General features: G+C 35.2%; 1 protein-coding gene across 1 annotated transcript; it reads left to right on the plus strand.

The window, feature by feature from the left end:
- Positions 1 to 958: 958 nt before the first annotated feature.
- Positions 959 to 2046, plus strand: LOC138128150 (uncharacterized). The gene is made up of 2 exons (XM_069044329.1): positions 959 to 1977; positions 2040 to 2046. The coding sequence occupies exons 1-2, from the start codon at positions 1055 to 1057 to the stop codon at positions 2044 to 2046; spliced, it is 930 nt and encodes a 309-aa protein (XP_068900430.1). The 5' UTR covers positions 959 to 1054.
- Positions 2047 to 19725: the final 17679 nt, after the last annotated feature.

Below are 19725 nucleotides of genomic sequence, written 5' to 3' on the forward strand. Positions count from 1 at the left end.
ACAGCGTACTCACAAGCAACAAACATGGAAATACACGAGAATTAACCTGAAGCTACGGAGTTAAGTTAATACGTATTATGCTATTATGGATCTTACAGAAACAGATAAATAAAAGATTAAATAATTACCTACCTCAATGTTAGAAATAGTTTTTCTTCAGGACCTATACAATTTCGTGTAGTTTTTGGGTAACAATTCTTCATAAACTAGAGACAAAATGAAATTAAATTGTCTTTTATTAAATCGACAAAATTCTCTAAATTTATCGTCATTGTAATTTAAATGTTCAAAAGAGCATCAAAGACGCTGCGACAGAGCCCCGGCGTTTACTGACGCACTGACGCGGCGGCAGTGTCGCTTTGCTCCGAACTCCACCTTTAGGAAACATCCTGTGGCATAGAATCTCAAAATTAGAAGTTGTTCAGCTGGACTTAAAGCATCATTTCTCAAAATTAAATATATGTACTTATTCTATTTTGGTCAATAATCGTCAGGCTCATCATCTTACGTGAATAATCCTGTATACAGGGTACTTCATGAGTGATAATGAGTTCTGCTAAATTGAAAATGCAACCCACAATACATTTCCAACGCTAACTGGATATTTTTAAATATTGAATTGATTTAAAATGAAATTATGAACCCATGATAGCTTTGCTTCCAATAATTTTATTTGTCACAACTGACATTTCCGAAAAAGTTAAAATACGACGATTACAACGAACGATGAGAAAAGAGACATGATCTTGATTTAAGGCGAATGTAATAATGTAATAAAAATGCCTCTGCCGTTGCGCATTTGTGCAGACAATAAACATTTTTCCAAAAGCTCTTTGTTTTTTCACAATTTCATTTAATCAAGCTAATATTACATTTACCAGTCCGAGTTCGGCTAGCAAGCGAAGCGGATGTGTTGACCGTGAGTCTCCACTATCAGCGAAGCAGAGCGAACAGATAAGTTTTTACCTAAAGTATAAACAACCTTTATTTTTATTAAAAAAGTAAGGCAATTTAAATCAATTAATCAATAAGTTAAAGTAAACCCGCCCCCGCCATGGGGCATGGCGACGGGAAGGATGACCCTGGTGGAGGGAACAGCATAGTGGTTAGAATAAGAAGGAAAGGCGATGATAATTTTAGTGTGGTAGACGGTGACGATGGCCGGATGGATCATGATAGTGATAACGAGGATAGGCACAGTAATGAAAACGGTTTAAAAAAGCCTACACAGGCTGAATTAAATAAAACTCGTCAAAATCCGGAAAATAGGGAATTTAAAAAAATAGAGAGAAATGTTAACTTAAAATATCGAACAACAGACATTGGGCCATATGTGGTCTATGTAGAGCATAATACTTTAAATGTCGGTAGGGTCCATCCCATGAAACTGGGGGGACTGTTAAGAGAATTACAGTGGGTTAAAAACGAAATTACGGAAATTTGTAGAGTAGGAAGAAATAGGCTGAAAATAGTGCTCACAACTGCCCTGGCAGCAAACTCATTGATTCGGGAAAAATTATTCAGTGATAATGAACTAACCGCGTACATTCCCCAGCACCTTACAGAAAAAAAAGCGATCGTACGCGGAGTAGACACAAAGCTGACAGAATCCCAGTTAACAACCCTAATTGAATCTGAAGTCCCAGTTTTAGGTGTTAGGCGTATGACCCGGCTTGTTGAACAGGACGGGGAAAAAATTAAAATCCCCCGGCAAACAATAGTAGTGACACTTGCGGGCCTCTCGGTACCAAAGGCGGTGACAATAAATTACATTAAATGTCCTACCAAACTTTATATACCAAAGGTGGTTCAATGCTTGAATTGCCTAAGGTTTCGTCATATATCTAGCCAATGTAACAGTAAGTCGCGCTGTAAAACGTGTGGTAAAGAGCATGTTGCGGAATCCAAATGTAGTCGAGTTAAATTCTGTGTGTATTGCGAAACGTTCGATCATTCGTCAACAGCTAAAGACTACCCGTATCATCAAAAACAGTTTGCAATTAAAAAAGTCATGGTCGAGAATAATCTAACTTTTTTAGAGGCTAAGCAACGGTTAGAAAATCGTTCCTTTGCGACTGTAACAAAAACACAAATCCGCACTCCCTTTTTAAATTCAGAACCACCCTCAGGACTAAACGAGCTCTTCCCACCTTTGCCAACCCGAAAAGCCAAACCATCCTTGACCCAGAACACCTCATCTCGAAACATCCAACACAACCATCCATTTAATCCAACCAAATGAAAAAAATTCGAAAATAATTCTGAACCTCTCCCGACGGGTCCAAGTAGGACGAATTTCGCGGGACAACCGATTACCAATAACCTATTCGCGGTTAGTGAAATAGAAAAACTTAAAACAATCCTAGATAAAGGTGTAATGGATTCAATTCGCACTTCCTTCACAGGAAAAGATTTGGAAGGCACTATTAACACTTTCGGAAAAACTATTAAAACACTGTTAGATGAACTCCTTAAAAACAACAATGGCCAACCAACATAAATATAAAGCTAGGATATTGCAATGGAACGCGCGTTCCATTGCTGCTAACAAATCAAATCTGTTAAATTACCTAAAAGCCGAGACAATTGACTTCATGTTGATATCTGAGACCTGGCTAAAGCCGCACCATACGTTCAAGATAAGCTCCTATAGTTGCATTCGGAAAGATCGAGGTCCCGACGGGAAAGGAGGCGTGGCGATTCTAGTGTCCAGTAAGTATAACTATCAAACCCTGACTATACAACGTGTTCTCGAAGTGGTAGGGGTCCGAATTAAAGAGTTAAATCTGACCGTGCTAGCGATCTATAAACCCCCAAGTCTTAAAAGTCACAGTAAATGATTGGTGCAATCTGGCCAAGCAGGTGCATGGGAGCGTCCTGATCGGTGGCGATTTTAATCTGCATCATGTCCTATGGGGATGTGGAGGAAGTAGCCCTGAAGGGACCCTTTTTGTCGACCAGGTTCTAAGTGAAATCGAATACGTTGTACTCAACACGGGCGGTAATAATACACGAATCCCATATGTTGGACAACAACCATACGCCCTCGTCCTCACCTTGGCATCAACAAACGTTGCATTAAAATGTTCCTGGAATGTTCTAGAGGACCCCTTAGGCTCCGATCATCTGCCCATTCTCATAGAATCCTCCGAGAATCATCACCTGAACGTTCGTAAAACATATTTGTTCTGGAACGAAACCAAAGCAGATTGGTCGAGATATCAGTCTGAAATCAAAAGACATCTGGACCTGAAAGAGAGGCGGATAGATAAAGTGGAGCATCTTCTTGAATTGATTACAAAGGCCGCCAATGTCGCCATCCCCAGAAAGAAGATCTAGAGAGCTCAGTGCGAAAATCCGCCATGGTGGGACGCAGTATGCACAAACCTAGTTAAGGAGAGAAACCTGGCATTTAAAAAATATAAAGCCAACATGACCCCGGATAATTTCTCAAAATATAATAATCAAGACGCTAGGTGTAAGAGAGCCTTTAAGCAAAAAGCAAGGGATGGATGGAGCCTATGTGAGTTCACTTGACAACAACAAGCCCATAGGAGAAATCTGGGCGATGGCGAAGCGGTTCACACGAACAGCCGGACAACAAAAATCTCATCTGACTCCGGCTATGTTAGAAGACATATTGAACAAGGTGGCACCTCCCACCGTGCATCGAGACATCACCGCAGCCACAACAAGGACAAGAATATGTCCCCACTTGGATAGACCGTTCGGACCTACGGAATTAAACCGTGCGCTGAAAACGGCCGCGAACAACTCTCTCGGCTATGACAGGATCACCTATTCGATGCTAGATCACTTACCGCTAGTAGCCGAGGGCTACATGTTGGATATATTTAATGATTGGTGGCTACACAATATAATTCCAGAGGTGCTCAAAACCGTGGTGACTTGTCTGTTCTGTAAACCCAATAAGAACCCAAACATGGCTGAGAGCTACCGTCCAATTTCGCTATTGTCGTGCTTAGTTAAAACCTTCGAACGGATGATCAAGCGAAGGCTAGAACATCACCTGGAAGAGAACCAACTACTCCCAAAAACGCAGCTAGGGTTCCGGAAAGGAAAAGGCACTAATGAGGCTTTAGCACATCTGGTAATTGATGCTCAGATGGCGCTAGCAAAGAACAAGGTTATGGCTTGCCTCTTCGTCGACCTAAAGGATGCATACAATGCAGTAAACCTGAGTGTACTGAGCAGCTATCTGGGACAAACAGGTCTGTCAGAATCAACGACCAACGCAATCACAGGCATTTTTACAAATCGACGTACCTTCCTTCGAGATAATCAAAATAATCTAATCGGACCACAATATACCTCACTAGGCCTGCCTCAAGGTTCAGTATTAAGCCCGCTGCTCTTTAACCTGTATACGGCAAACTTACATCAATTATGGGACAGGGACATTGTGTGCATTCAGTATGCTGACGACATCTGCATCTACTGCGTCAAAGACTCGATACAAGAATGCGTAACTGAACTCCGCTACATCGTATACATCTTAAATCGGTGGTGCCAAGAACACGGATTCGCCCTTTCCATCGAGAAATCCGCACCATTGTTCTTTTGTCGACAACGGTAAATCACATACACAGAGATAAAAACTAAATAACCTAACGATTCCCGTGGTTAATGAAATAAAGTACCTTGGTGTATATCTCGATATGAAGCTAACGTGGAAAGCCCACGTTACTTATGTACAAACACGATGCGAGAAAGGTGTGAATCTCCTCAGGACGGTCGCAAGACGGTCCTGGGGAGGCGCACAAGAGGTGTGCATACTTTTCTACACAGCCTATATTCGGTCCATATTGGACTATGCATGTGTCTGGTACGGTGCGGCGAACGTCAGTGTCCTCAATCAATTGGCAACAGTCCAACATAAGGCTCTCAAACAAGCACTAGGTGTGATGAAATCAACGCCAAATATGATCACATGCAGAAAGCGGCGAGAAACCGCTGTCATTGCGTAGGGAGTTCCTAGCCAAGAAAATATTGTTTAAATGGCAATGTACGGGCGAGAAAAATCTAGCGTGCAAAGCAACGAACCTCGCGGTGATTGCGCTAACCTTAAAATATTGGAACGCCAAGCAACTCCGACCTTTGGTCAAGGTCTACATGCACGACCCCCCAGCTCATCACGGAGACTGTAAATTCCCAACAGCGCATCCCTTTCATAAGAAATATGACAAGCTACAAACTTTCTCCACAAGCCTCGATTTTCACGGCAGAAGCCATGGCAATATATAAAGCGCTCATCTGGTTATTCGAGGCAAATGATTCTGGCGGGAATGCACTAATACTCTCAGATTCGCAATCGGTACTAAACGGCCTTCAACAAGACCCGCATCAGATGCGGAACTGCCTCCTATTAGACATAGTGGAACTGGTTAAACGGCTAGGAACCAGAGGGATGACAGTAGCCTTTGCCTGGGTCAAAGGACATGCAAAAATACAAGGAAATGAACGAGTGGACACGCTTGCCAAAGCTGCCATTACAACGGGAGTTGAAGAAAGTAGACTGTCTGAAAATGATCACATACGAACTTTTAAACAGCAACTGCGGACCCAATGGCGCCAGCAATGGGCCGAATATGCTAGCTCCTCCCATAATGTGTACTGCAAAACTTATCCGGATGTCCCACCGATCCCCCTGATGTACAAATTACGGAATAATCAAAATCGCTCCCTCATCGCAACTATGTTACGTCTCCAAACGCAGCATGCCCGAAACCCAACCCATCTTTTCCGCCTAGGAATCAAAAACTCACCACTCTGCGAATACGGCGAAGTCGGGACCTTGAACCATATAATCTTTAGCTGTCCACAGAACAATCCACATACGAAACTACTGTTGACGCATCTAACAGCCATTAACATTCCTTTCCCCACATCGCTAAAGTGCCTCTTGGCTAAGCCAAACATCGATATCTACAAAGCTCTGTTCAAGTTTGTAGTACAAACTGGCACAACCATATACTCTCCTGGCGATAGCTTTTGAAGTCATCTGTAGGGCCCAGGTCGTTAGGTGATCGATTAAGGTCGTGGCTGTATAGAGCTCTCAACTCTTAAGCCAAAAAGAAAAAAAAATACATTTACATCAAAATTTACGAAACTGCGCGGTTAACTATGTTCTACGTTTTTTAAATAAAAAAACAAATATCCACGTTAGCGTTGCCAATGTATTGTGGGTTGGCTTCCGTCGGGCTCATTATGACTTGTGAAATACCCTGTATATAAAAACATGTTTTCTGGTGTTCGGATTTCTTGTAGATTTATGCCAATTAAAAATATGAAAAATTAATGTAAAGTAGAAGATGAGTAACAAAAGATACGTTGTTTTGCTCCATTCTGTAGATGTAAATTCAATAGTTTCTTTTAACAGTGCTAATATTACTACACCGTCCTCATATGAGGTTAAAACAGAAACTGCGTCACATAAAATATCCTGAACATAAAGCACAATTCCATATGAAAAATATATAGAAGTGATAATACGAATAACACTAGTCATAAAACACAGTGAGGTTTTCTACCGGGTGATCAAGAAGGACTGTTTAAGTTGGCAGTACAATTAAGAAATTTTTTTAATTCGGTTATTTGTAACACTGCAACTGGATATGTTTCGTTGGTTTATTTTACAAATATCTAATATAGGTATAGCATTAACAACGACAAGCCATCAACAACCGGAAGTTACTCCTGTTATACGATTTAAAATACGATCCAGTGTTACCAACTTAAACAGTCCTTCTTGATCACCCCGTAGATAGTCTTAATTTCGCCGACAAAACTAACACCCCGAGAACAGCGCTTCTCAAACTGATGGTCCGCAGCCGGTGCGTCCGTGAGCGAAATATTGCCGGTCCACGAAGTCGACTGTTGTTTGAATTTAAACTAAAAAACTTTCAACTGCGCAACTACGGTTTCCTCACCCTTACTTGTCCAAGCGTGCAGCAGAATGCACAAAATCACTAATGCAGAATAATATTTTAAGGATAAATTAAATTCCAGTGCTTAGCTTCCATACATTTTCATGCTAAATGGTTTGAAATTTACATTTGTTTTTTAATGTCAGCACACAGCTTTTTACCAAACGATTCAAATTTTTCGGATATAGAATGTGCACTAAAACATCAACAAAGGCTTTATTTACCTGACGAATACGTAAATATTATGCAAGACTGCAGCAATAAAAAAATAAGTTTAGGTACAGTGACTAAGATGAAAGATCTTGAAAAAAGAATATGTAATCGAAAAGTAGAAAATAATAATAATAATAATAATGGCTTGACGGAATCCTTAACGTTGCTATGGCCAAATGGTAAACCTTACCGCCCTAAACTTAACGACTTAAAATCGGTCCTACACTTACCCATTACCCTCAGATGCACAGCCATTTTATACCAGCCTGAGTGCCTCTGAGCAAATAGAAGATGAAATTGATGGTTTTAATGTTATTCCCGATTTTGAGATTGAATATAATAATTGAGTTCCAAAGCAATATGTATCGGGCGGGCCTTCAAATAAATATACAGGGTGTTTGAAAATTGCTAGTACAAAAAAATACTGTGGCATCTGGAAGCCCTAAGAAATCCAAGAAACCAATTTTTAATTTTTTAAAACAAACTGGATAAAGTAACCCTATCCCTGCATATTCTACGCCTCAGGCGGGGCAATATTTTTTAAACCTTGGTAACCAAGCGTGATAACGAAGGACTATACAACAATATGAAAAATTTATATATTTTTGCAAGATCTTGGCAACCACAGATTGACAGTTTAAGAACATCAAATTTTTTATTTCATTATTGCTAAACAACGTGAAGTATCTTTTTAAAATACCTTAACTCAGTGCCGCACTAACAATTTTAACCCAATTTTTAGTCATTTTTATCTCGAAAACTAGAGGATTTTTATTAGAATTTTTTTTTTGCCGATGACTTCAACTCACCATCACCAATTACCAGTTTTTTTTTTGTACTAGCAATTTTCAAACAGCCTGTATATTTAGAGTAGGCGTAGGCGACATTCTAATTCTGTTAACAGTGTAAAGTAATTTTTGTAGGTAACCAATTATTCTCCGGAGTTACAGAGGTTACACAGTAAGCTTTTTCCCAATTTCATATTGTCATATTCCATGGAGGGGGAATAGGGAGAGCCCACTAAAAAAATTAAAAATATTTTCTAACCTAATTTTATTTCGTTAAAATGTCAGACATTTCTTGTGTCATTTTCTACGCTGGAAAAATGTTGCAAACAATTGAATTTCCATAGGTTGCTCTAAATATAAATTTATTTGAAGGCCCGTTATTAGTTTTCATTAAAAAAAATCTTTGGCATATTCGTTTATTTTACATTAACACAAAATTTATATTTCTAACAAACGTTTTCATATAACCTAAAGATTTTTAAAGTCCAATTTAATGTTGAAACGATTTACTGAGGCAAAAATCATATTAATCTAAATTAATTCACATTATGTATAGTCAGGTGGTAAGAATTGTTTTTTTTTTTAATTTTTTGGTTTTCGACATTTTATACTTAATGAATTACCATACAATTTAGTCAAAATTGAATAGAAAAGCTTCAGATGTTCACAATATGATAGTGGTTTGAGGTCTGGTGCCATTCTGCTAAATGTTACTCATTTCAGTTTTCATCGTTTTGTAGAAAAGAACCAATCCACAAAACCTATAATTTAAAAGAAGCGTTAATGTTATGTTTAAATTTAACATGTACTTTAAACTGTTTTACTATAACAATAAGAAAGAATCAAGTTGCAATTTAGTACCTATATTTAAGTTCTATGAATTTACATGAAAGTCCAAAATTTGTTTGCACTTTTCTCAGATTTAATGTCGTGTGGGTTGGTACCTTTCTGCAAAAAGCAGTCCAATTATTTTCTTTATTATTTCCAGAATTTCCAAGTAGTAATTTTAAGTCCATTTTACCTCAAATAGCTATAAAACAGGTCACAAAAATCGTTCTACGACTCAGTCAAGTAACCAACACATAGTTCCTCTATTTTACTTCTAAATTGCCCCTCTGGCAGGTTTAAAAATGCAAAAAACGTATTTAATATTGTAGGAGCCCTATATGAAAAACTACCCTAAGTTTATGGTATAGTAAATGTATTGAATTTTATATTCCTACAATGTTCCTCAGACCTTTTAATCAGCAGCTGGTGCAAATAACTCGGGACTTTGGGTCAACAAGAGCTTGTGCAAAAAGACTGCTGCTTGGAATAAAGTTCGCTATCTGAAATGCAACTCATTGGGTCGCACAAGATGTGGTGTGATATGTTAACGCGGTACACAGCGTATGCAGGCATTCTGTATTTTTTGCAACTTAAGGCAGTTTTTATTTCTTGAGAAATAATAGTACACCAATGAACAATAATCAAAAAGTGGATAAATAATAATTTTCACTAATTGGAGCTTCGTTTGTTGATCAAGCTGAAATTTGAGACCATATACCTACACTTCTCAATTTTTCCATAGACTTAGAATACTGGGTGCCCCAAAATTCGCGGAACAACTTAGCAGTACGTTGTTAAGTAGTCATTAAAATGACTTAATTATAAATATTGTTATTTGTTATAATATGTGTGGTTCTCGGTATGAATGTCTTGCCTTAAGTTTTTGCTGAGTAATTAGATTTAAGTTTATTTTGTCATACTTTGTATTTTTTTTCTTTAATTGCAGAACGGTGTTAGATAGGTATTAACAAATGTACAAATGTCAAACTTTACGACATCCAGAGCTGCCAACCCAATAGTTGTATTTTCCCAGCCATTTATTCGTGAATAAAAAATTTAAAATAATATATTAAAGTAACGCTTAAGGTATAAGATTATATGGCCCTTTAAAAGTATTTGACCGGTGATAAACGTTCCTTTTGTCGCAATTGCAGTAGGTGGTCAGCCCAACCATAAATCATCTTCCAGCAATTCTCTGTTGTGAATTCCAGAGCCGGCCTCAAAACAAATGCGTACGGACGAAATTATATTTATTTATTAAATATACAATACTATTACAAATCATCTTTACTGTTTTCAAGACACAAAGTACTAAAGGGAATTTCGTTACAATAACAAAATTTACAATAAACATCAAAAACATGTTCTTTCACAAATTTTTAATCCCTGCCCTGAACGAAGGAAAAGGGATGCAGCTGTATGAGCCGAGACAACCATCTTAAGGGTGACCGATACTGGCGAAGTGTTTCAGTTTTGCCACCTTTATAATGCAGCCACTAATACACAGTAGAGTATATAGATAAGTATGGAAACCAAACTGAATTTTTACCTGAAATAATAAGCCCTGAGGCCCTGACCGTTTCCATGCCCTTACCGAAAGTTTCTCGGAGTTTTATGGTTTAATCTGGTTTATCAGACAAACAATAAATACATTTCTTATTTTGTCTAAAAATGTAAGACATAATTTTCTTCTGGAAAATTGTCGAATAATAAAATTATTAATATTATAATAGATTAAAATGGTCCAATAATATGAAGTCCCAAAATTCACGCCCATAAATAAATGTCTTTTTCGCATTAGACACATTAGACGTCGTATGCGAAAAAGACATGTTTTTGCAACGAATTACATACAAGATTTTTTCTAATTCCGTAAAGTATTAGGCAAAAAACAAGAAAAAAGAAATACAGGTTTTAATTTTTTTAATTCACTAATTTATTACTCCTATTATTCTATCACTCTCTATCTACTCCAATTCATTTATTACAAAAGTGATATTTATTGTTACAATTTTGTAGCGATTTTCTTGCCAAATGAGTGATTTTGATCTGCGGTATAGCTGCTATATGTAATGTATATCCAGTTTATTACCTGCGAAGTCGCAGCCAATTATCAACGATTTGAGCAATGGCTTGCGTTTTTTAAAAGTTTCTTTTACATGATGAACTGATGAGATCAATTCAATACTTTGATTGCTTTAGTAAAAGAAAAGAAAGCTTTTCTTGTAATTTTATACTTCTCACTCTTTTTGGCACTAATGCGAAAAAGTGACAGTTAAACGCATTAGTGCGAAAAAGAACGTCATTGTGACATTCAAATGACCACCAAAAAACCACCTATTTTGCAATGGAACTTCTGGTCTCGCGAAGGAGTAGATAATTACCAATTCGCGATTTCTTTTTGTGATTTATACATATACCTACCTGCATACTCCACAACGCACAAAACTTTTCATACGATCATACTTTAATTTATAAATCAATATTTCTGTACTTAATTTGTTATACCGGGTGCTATAACTTCCTTATTTTTTATCCGATTTTAATAAATGATACATCAAACAAAATTCGTTTTAGAAACACTATAGCTCGACATGCTATAATTTTTTTTTGACATTATATTTTTTGACAGACCGCAGCTAACTTTGTTTTTTTAAGTTGTACTGTATATTTTTTTATTTTTATTCTGATAGATGTTTATCTTCTGAAACACAAACATTAAAATAAAAAATCAAAAATTTTTTTTTAATTAAAAAAAATTGAATTTCCAAAAATCAAGTAACCATAACTTTACTATAGCAAATGTTCGAAATTACCTCCATTCTCTCTAAGGTACATTCGACAGCTTCCACTGACGCCTATTGCGGCGTTTAATAAAAATTCTGGTGGTATTTGTTCTCATACTGCTACGATTCTTGTTACTAAATCATTTCTGTTATCGACGGAGTCAAATAGACATTGTCTAGAATGCACTTTTATTACTGTTTAATGTGACTGCTTGATTAAAAAAAAAAACGTTATTTTTTAATGTCTTCTTTTTGTTTCTATGCATGAACATGTTGTTTACATTTTCATATTCTAAATAAAAATCTCTATAAAACTGAGCAAAAAAAGTTAATAAACAGAACTCAAGAACAAATATTGGATCAATTCAAATTGTAGCCCATTTAAAACGATTTTGCTTGACACATCAATTATTAAAATCGTCTGAAAAATAAGGAAGTTACAGCACCAAAGATTTTTCATAATACACCCAGTATATATATTATATAATGTTAACGACATTGACGTAATAATGTGCGGACTAAATTAGACAACAATTTATTCATTATTTTTATACGTACATATTTTTAAAAAAACCTAATATTTAATTCCAAAAATTAGTTTTCATAAAAAAAAAGCAAAAATTAATTCGCTCTGTACGGTCATAGTTTATATTAGAATTTCTGAAGAAATTCGAATAATACCGGGACAGGGTATTATCTGTAAAGTCATAAAATTTCCTGGTTGAAAACTGATCGGCGGCCCAAACTAACCCCCGGATTTGTCCCGTTCCTAAACAGGTAGGTAGTTTTGAAATCGGAGAAAAGATGTGCCTCTACTGCCTCTGGTGGCAAAAGCGATGAACTAAAACCGTTTTTATTCGCAAATTTATAAATGAATAACTTCCACAACTTCTGTTTTTTTTTTAATTATTATTTAATGTAGTAGGTAAAGGTAAATATATTGTATAGAATTACAAAATATTCTAACGAAATGTTCGCCTGGAAGACGAAACATTTAACTTTTACATTAAGCTCAATATAAAAAAAAACAAATGTTTCATCCACAATTTCACAACGCAGCGGACTCAGTAAACTTATTTAGATTCATTCTACAAAATCTGGAAGCATAATATTGAAATTTAGGTAATAAAAAATCGAATTAAAGCCGCGCACTTTAGGTTTTTATCATATCATCAGACAATCTTTTTCTCTTATAAAAAAAGTATAACGCTGCGGTCTGGAGAATTAAAAAACCTTTAATTTGATGTATGATACTTGACGAATGATTGCGTATTAACTGAGTTCTTTGCAATTAATGAAATACACTCTAGTCAACGCTGGTATCGGTCACCCTTAACGCCAATATTGGTTTCCATTATTGGGATAATTTTAGTGCTGCCATATAATCTTATACCTTAAGCGTTACTTTATGTTATTAGGAGCAAAAATGAAGTTTTATGTGCTGAGGCTGGTGGTAGTTTGGCTGCCGAACGAAGTATGCCAAAAACGTCAAGTTTGACATTTACAAAAATATACAGGGTGTTAGTAAATGGTTGTGAATAAATTTCGGGGTGAATTCCTTATGAGAAATTTGACTTAAAACCTAAATAAAGTTTTTCGTTAAAATGAGTAGTTTTCTCAAAAAAAAAAAAAATAAATATATGCTGGCATAGGATCCGTAATTATTTTTTTTTTGAAATACTGCGAAATAATAATGGTTTAAAGAACAAATTTAAAGTTGAAACTTGAATTTAAAAAAAAAATCAAAACTAATGCGATTTTAGGCAGACAAATGAACTAATTAGAGAAATTTTCCAACAGTGGACTACATTTTTTTTTTTTTTTTGAGAAAACTACTCATTTTAACGAAAAACTTTATTTAGGTTTTAAGCCACATTTTTCGTAAGAAAAAAAAAATGTCAGTTTCAATAGTTTTCATTCAAAATCAAAACGACAAGATTGAAGAAATTTGTTCAATACCAGGACAACCAGCTTATTCTGTTTGTAAACAACGTGTATGAGTATTATTATCCTGCTCTGAAAACATGAGTGACTCAAATGGCTTTCCCTTCGATATAGAAGAAGCCGCAATCAGTGCCGTTATTATTGCCCGGAAGGTCGTGAATAAAATATGAACATACTTATGAGCGCATTGTTCAGTGGTGCAATCAAAGGGTGTGAAGAACGAAACCAATGAGAAAGTTTTATTAGCGTACTTCGAAAATATGTATAAATCGTCTAGTCTTTCGGCATTATAAACAAGTATGGCCAATTGATTGCTTTTTTAAAACAACAAGCAGGATGAAATAAACCAAAACATTGAAAGTATTTTCCAAAAATTAGATTGCAAGCTTTTTAAAAGAAGCTGGTGATGACAATTTTTTGTCGATTTAAGTCGATTATAATCTTCATAAATTTATGAAATCTATTTTTAGGTCGCTGTGATTATTGGAATTGCTGGGAAATGCCGAAAAGACGAGCTCACCGATTTGCTTTTCGAAAATGTTAAGGATGAAGAACAAGTTTTCTACAAAAACCAAAATATCAGGGGAATTTTTCGTAAGGCCTAGTGGCATTGAAAGAACTAACATGGTCGAAATAATTCACCAATATCTGAAATAACGTCCCCGACACACCGATCACGGTAGATTTTTTGTGGGATATACGAGTAGAAAAGGGTTTTGTATAAAATAGCCTCTAGGCATAAACACCTTTGGTAGTATGCCAAAGATCACGTTGTTTCTTAATTTATCAAATCCTGAAGAATATACGTCATTGTTAGCGGACACTAACAGGCTTATTTTATAATAAATCGTTATGTTACGATCCGTTGGCTAACGATAATCGTTTAGAGTTTGAATTACGATCTTGCTAACGATTTGGATGAAAATATTATTTTGTAACTATCATCGTTGAGCTCTGACCTACAACCATCGTTCGGAGCTATGAACTTTTGATTTTAGGACGAATAGTACACTCGTAGCTTACTTCATTCTTAAGAAATAAACTGTATTTTGTCATTTGACAGCCATTTTTAAAGAAGTTAGGATTTTAGAATTAAAATTAAAATTAAAATATCCAGAAGCAGAAATTCAGTTCTTAGATGATGCACAATAAATAATATAAAATAAAAATTTATTTTTATTTTATATTATATTATTATATTATATTATTATATTAACCCTCCACCACCCGGCGGCACGGCAATATTATATATTATTATTTTTATATTATTTTATATCTGATATTTTTTGTTTTGTATAAATAATATAAAATAAAAATTTATTTGACCTGACCTGACCTGACCTGACCTGACCTGACCTGACCTAACCTTTCTTTTGATTGTTGCCTTTCAATAAATTTTTCATGTTCGTTTCCTGACATACATAGCCGGGAAAGTGGTATATAACTAAATACGAGTATATAAACTTTCTGTTATATATCTAACCTCAAAATTTACAATTAAAATCTTTTTTAAGACTCTGCCCAAACGAACATGAAAAAAGTTATACAATATTCGTGCGCTGCTCAGCTCACGCCTCGTGCCTCAAATTTCGGCCTCATTATGTGACAGCGTTACTCATATGAAAATAACCATTGTATGTTTGCTTCTAAATAAAAATACGTTATCTAAGGAAACCGGTGTGGTAATAAATCACATTACCCAACTCAAATGACTGTAAATGAATGTGATTATAAGGTCCTATCGAGCAGCCGTAGATAAAATGTACTTTTGGCCTCCCCAACTGTAAACCACACTATTACCCTTCAATTTACGTTAAGCTAACTGCCACGGATGCTGTAAATAGAGAGTTTTCGCGTTACGTTTTTCAAATAACCGTGTACGCTAACGCCGGTGTTACTACGCAATAGCGTAACCGATTCATTATTACAATAAACGATTACGGTAATTGCTCGCGAATAGCGTACCGGTTATTTTAACGGAACGTAACGCGAAAACTCTCTATTATCTGGGGAAATGCGGTAAGACGCACGGCTAATATTAGAGAGTGTTTGCAAACCGTTTTATCGAATTTAACGTACGTTATTCTCTCTTCGCTAGGCTACAGAAAAATGTGTCGTTGCCGTAAACGTTAAACCAAAGACGTATTACGTCTTTTCTAGTTCGTTGTCGTACGTACGTTAATCGAATAACATATATCAATTAGAAATTTAATTTTCGAAAAACTGTCGTCTAGTAAAGGTTCCAAGATTAGATTTATAACATTAATGATTTCTCAAAGGATAGGCGCTATCTTCATAAATTTTGATTCGTTGGCCATTTACAAAACTGCTTATAATAATAATTAATATAATGAATTAGTAATTATAATAATTCCATCTCGACATAGCAGTGATTGATATTTAAATTTATTTATTTTATTTATTGTTTATTTATTTTTAAATAAGTTAACGTTTTGCAAAAACTCTCTATTATCCTTTTACAGTTACTTTAAAATTAAAGTATCCTTACTTTAATGTAGTGTAAAAAATAGTATATTATATACCAAGGTGGAGAAGTTCATGATTATAGCCAGAGCGGCAAGATTAGAGCCCGAGGCGCGCCGAGGGTTGTAAGGCGCGAAGGCTATAAGGGACTTCTCCACCATGGTTTATATACTATTTTTTTCACTACTAGATACGTTAAAACCCTTTCTGATAATAATTATTAATCAAATTATTTTGTCGGATGCGACGGGTCCGAGTTGTCATTTCTTGACAGTTGGTATGAAAATCGTCTACGTTAACCAATGAAATAGACGACAATCTTTCGTTGCTAGGTGAAGGTTGTTCCATTATTCACCACTGGTTAATAATGAAAAATTATTTACCTGTCACTGGGCCAACGTAGAAAAACGAAACTTCTCAGTGTTCTATGACAGGCGATAACGCTAGACTTTATTACTAGTAGTGAAAAAAACACATTACATGTACAGTAAAAGCGGGAATTATGGAATACCATTTTTATTTTTGCGATAATCTCGGAATATGTTAGGTGATATACAGGGTGTCTCAGCTAAGACTTTCGAGCCTAATATCTCGGTTATTTGCCAACGGATTTTTATGAAATTTAAAATACAAATATTTCAGATGACGAAGGTTCAATTAGTAATAATAAAATAAGATCAAGTTAAAAAATGTAATTTTAACACATGCTTCCTTTATTGAAAATTAGTCGCGATTATTATTAGATTGTTAAACATTAAAAAATACGGGTCTACACAAACAATTTAACTATTTAATACTATAATTGTCCGTTTACTCTAAGGTTATATTGGAGCCGTCGAATTATCCCATTGTGTAAAAGTTGATTTGTCTACAATAGAAAACATTTTGTGATTGTAAACCGCAGGTAAACCCGGATGGTTGTTTCGTTCAGAGTGGGACTGAGGCAAATTTGTCGAAATATGAATTCCAATTTATAAATTTTCGTTTTTAGAGATTATGTTGAAAAATAAGCTTTGAAGGTCTAGTCACAAGGGGATGTTCTAATCCTATTAAGGAGACCAGTCAATTAACCAGGGTACCATATACTTCGGTTCAGAAAATAATAAAACTAAACATTCTCCCTTAAACCGGACCTTGTACATCCACCCAACAGCTTTTAAAATTTGATTTATTGCAGGGGCGCGTGGCTTCTGAAACCCACGCTTCTTTCCCAATTTCAATTTTGATTATTGCTGTCACGATGACAAAAATGACAAAAATCGAAAATGAGGTTAGTCGAACATAATGCCAGCTTCACATTTTGATGTCAAGCCAATGACAGGCCGGCCTAAATTTATTGTCCGCCATAGTACGCTTCCTGTGTTTTCAAATAAATTGACGACTCTCCTAACCTTACATTTTGTAAAGCCTACATTTGGATAGGTAGTGTTTCACGAGAAAACGAACTGTGTCATTGAAGTTCTTACGACACTTTCCATTGACAAAAATTGTTTCTTTTTTCAACAATATTGAAATTTCTGCCATTGTAGTCTATTTTTAGAGTATTTTCAATAAACTTACACAATTTGACGTTTCTAATAAAGCGCGCCCAATTTTAACAGATTTTAAAGGGTGTACAAAATGTTGCTTGGGAATCTTTCATCAATTGTGTCAAAAGGTAGCTGCTCAAATACCTTCAAATTTTACATTAAATGTTTAACAACAAAATCTAATCTTTTCGTTGAATCAGACGAAGTGATAAATGCCAGTTTGCACCACATATCAGTTTAATAAATATTAACAATGTAGTATTAAATTTAATAAATACCTAAATAATTATATAATTGCACCATCACAAAATGAACGAGTATTAACTAATATTCTAGTAAATGATTTTTTAATTCGAAAAGGTGCCTAGTGACATTTTTCTTGCGTCATATATTTGTAATTTGGGTGGTATATTTCAAATTTCGACAAACTGATATGTGGTGCAAGCGGGCATTAGTCCTTTATGGAAGAATTAAAGCATCCAGTATAATAAATTACGTCCAAATGTTGTCTTTAACTTTGTAAATGTTTATAAGGTTAGCAAGGTAAACGTCAAATATGTCACCTACGTTTGTGCGAAGAGGGGTGACCAAAATTCGGCGATAGGGCGCGTTTGTTTCATACGCGCCTACGTTTTTACATCTGCAGCTACGTTTAACACAGTTTTTTACTTTTTTCTTGCAAACCAGACGTCTTTCGAGAACGAGTTTCTCCCTACAGCATTTTTTATTGACGATCAATTTTTTTATGTAAATCTTAAGTGATTCAACATTTTAAAAAAGCATGTAAAAATTACATTTTTAAGACTTGGGTAATTGCATTAATGGGATTTTATTCTTCGCCGTTTAAAATATCTGCATTTTAAATTTCACAAAAATTCTTTGGAAAATAACCGAGTTATTAGGCTCGAAAGTCTTAGCTGAGACACCCTGTATAAACGAAAAAACGTTAATGGCTGCGCAAAAGGGTGTATTATAACGTTTACTGAAAAATAAAATGTATCTAAAGCTATACTGTAGCTTCACTACATTATTGATGTACTAAATTAAAGCATAACATCAGACAAAAACACTTTTAAAAGTGTTTATCCAATTTTGCCTTATGTCATGTTTAAATACTTAGATACAAGGGATAAAAGCACTAGTTTAATGAATAATCGAATACATTTTTTATTGCTCTAGCGGTTTAAAATTTTTATTTCGCTAGAGGTTTAAAAATGTCAAGTAAAGGTCAAAGAAAATAAATAAAAATGTATTAAACAATAATTATACATACATTACAGGTATTGGGAAGCAACTGTCCATAATTGTATCATCAATTTTCTAGATTTTCATCTTCTACTGCAATGTTAATGCATGTCTCATTATTTCTGCGCCTCGAAACATTGAGGAAGTGGAAATCATTTTTCCTGGCCACAGCTACATTCGCCCTGACAGAGTATTCGGACTAATTGACCAGAAGAAATAAAAAGGCACGAAATTATACTACTGCCAGGGGAATACCAAGAAATTTTTTCACATTATGCCACTGTAAAAGATCTGGGACGCGATTGCCAAAATTTTGATTGGAAAGATGCTAAAGAGACTATTATAAAGCTGCCTGGAACATGGCATTTCAAGTTTAACCAATGTAAGCGAATCCATTTGAGAAGATCATCTAAAAATAATAATGTACTGGTCCAGAGTGAGCCGTATTATAAAAACAGCCCCAAGAAGAGAGAGTCTAGGATTTAAATATTTTGTCAATTAAAATTTTTGAGTTCGAGTTTCGGAAATAAACCTTATTAATTTCTGAAGTTTCATATTTTTATTATAAGTAATAATAATAAATTATGTACAAAACTTACATTCTCCAAAATTGTCAGTTACAAAACTCACATTCTCACAATGTCAGTTACTAAACTCCAATCAAAAACTTAAAATATCTGCTTTTTGCATGTTTTACTTTATACAGTGAGCGGCAAAAGTATGGAATAAATTCATTAAAAATTAAACAAAATTTTTTTCAAAAAAATCTTTGGACAGGTCAATTTTAGTTTAGAGCTTTAACAAAACTGTGCAATTTTTTATTGTCTGGCCAACTTCCTTCAGAAATTTGTCATTTATTATATGGTGCATCTTTATGCGCCCTTCATAAGAAAGATGGAGGAATTAGACCGACCGCTATAGGAAACTGTTTACGAAGATTGACTTCAAAGCTTGCTTGTTT

This window comes from Tenebrio molitor, chromosome 4 (assembly GCF_963966145.1).
Source record: "Tenebrio molitor chromosome 4, icTenMoli1.1, whole genome shotgun sequence".
Classification (NCBI taxonomy): Eukaryota; Metazoa; Arthropoda; class Insecta; order Coleoptera; family Tenebrionidae; genus Tenebrio; species Tenebrio molitor.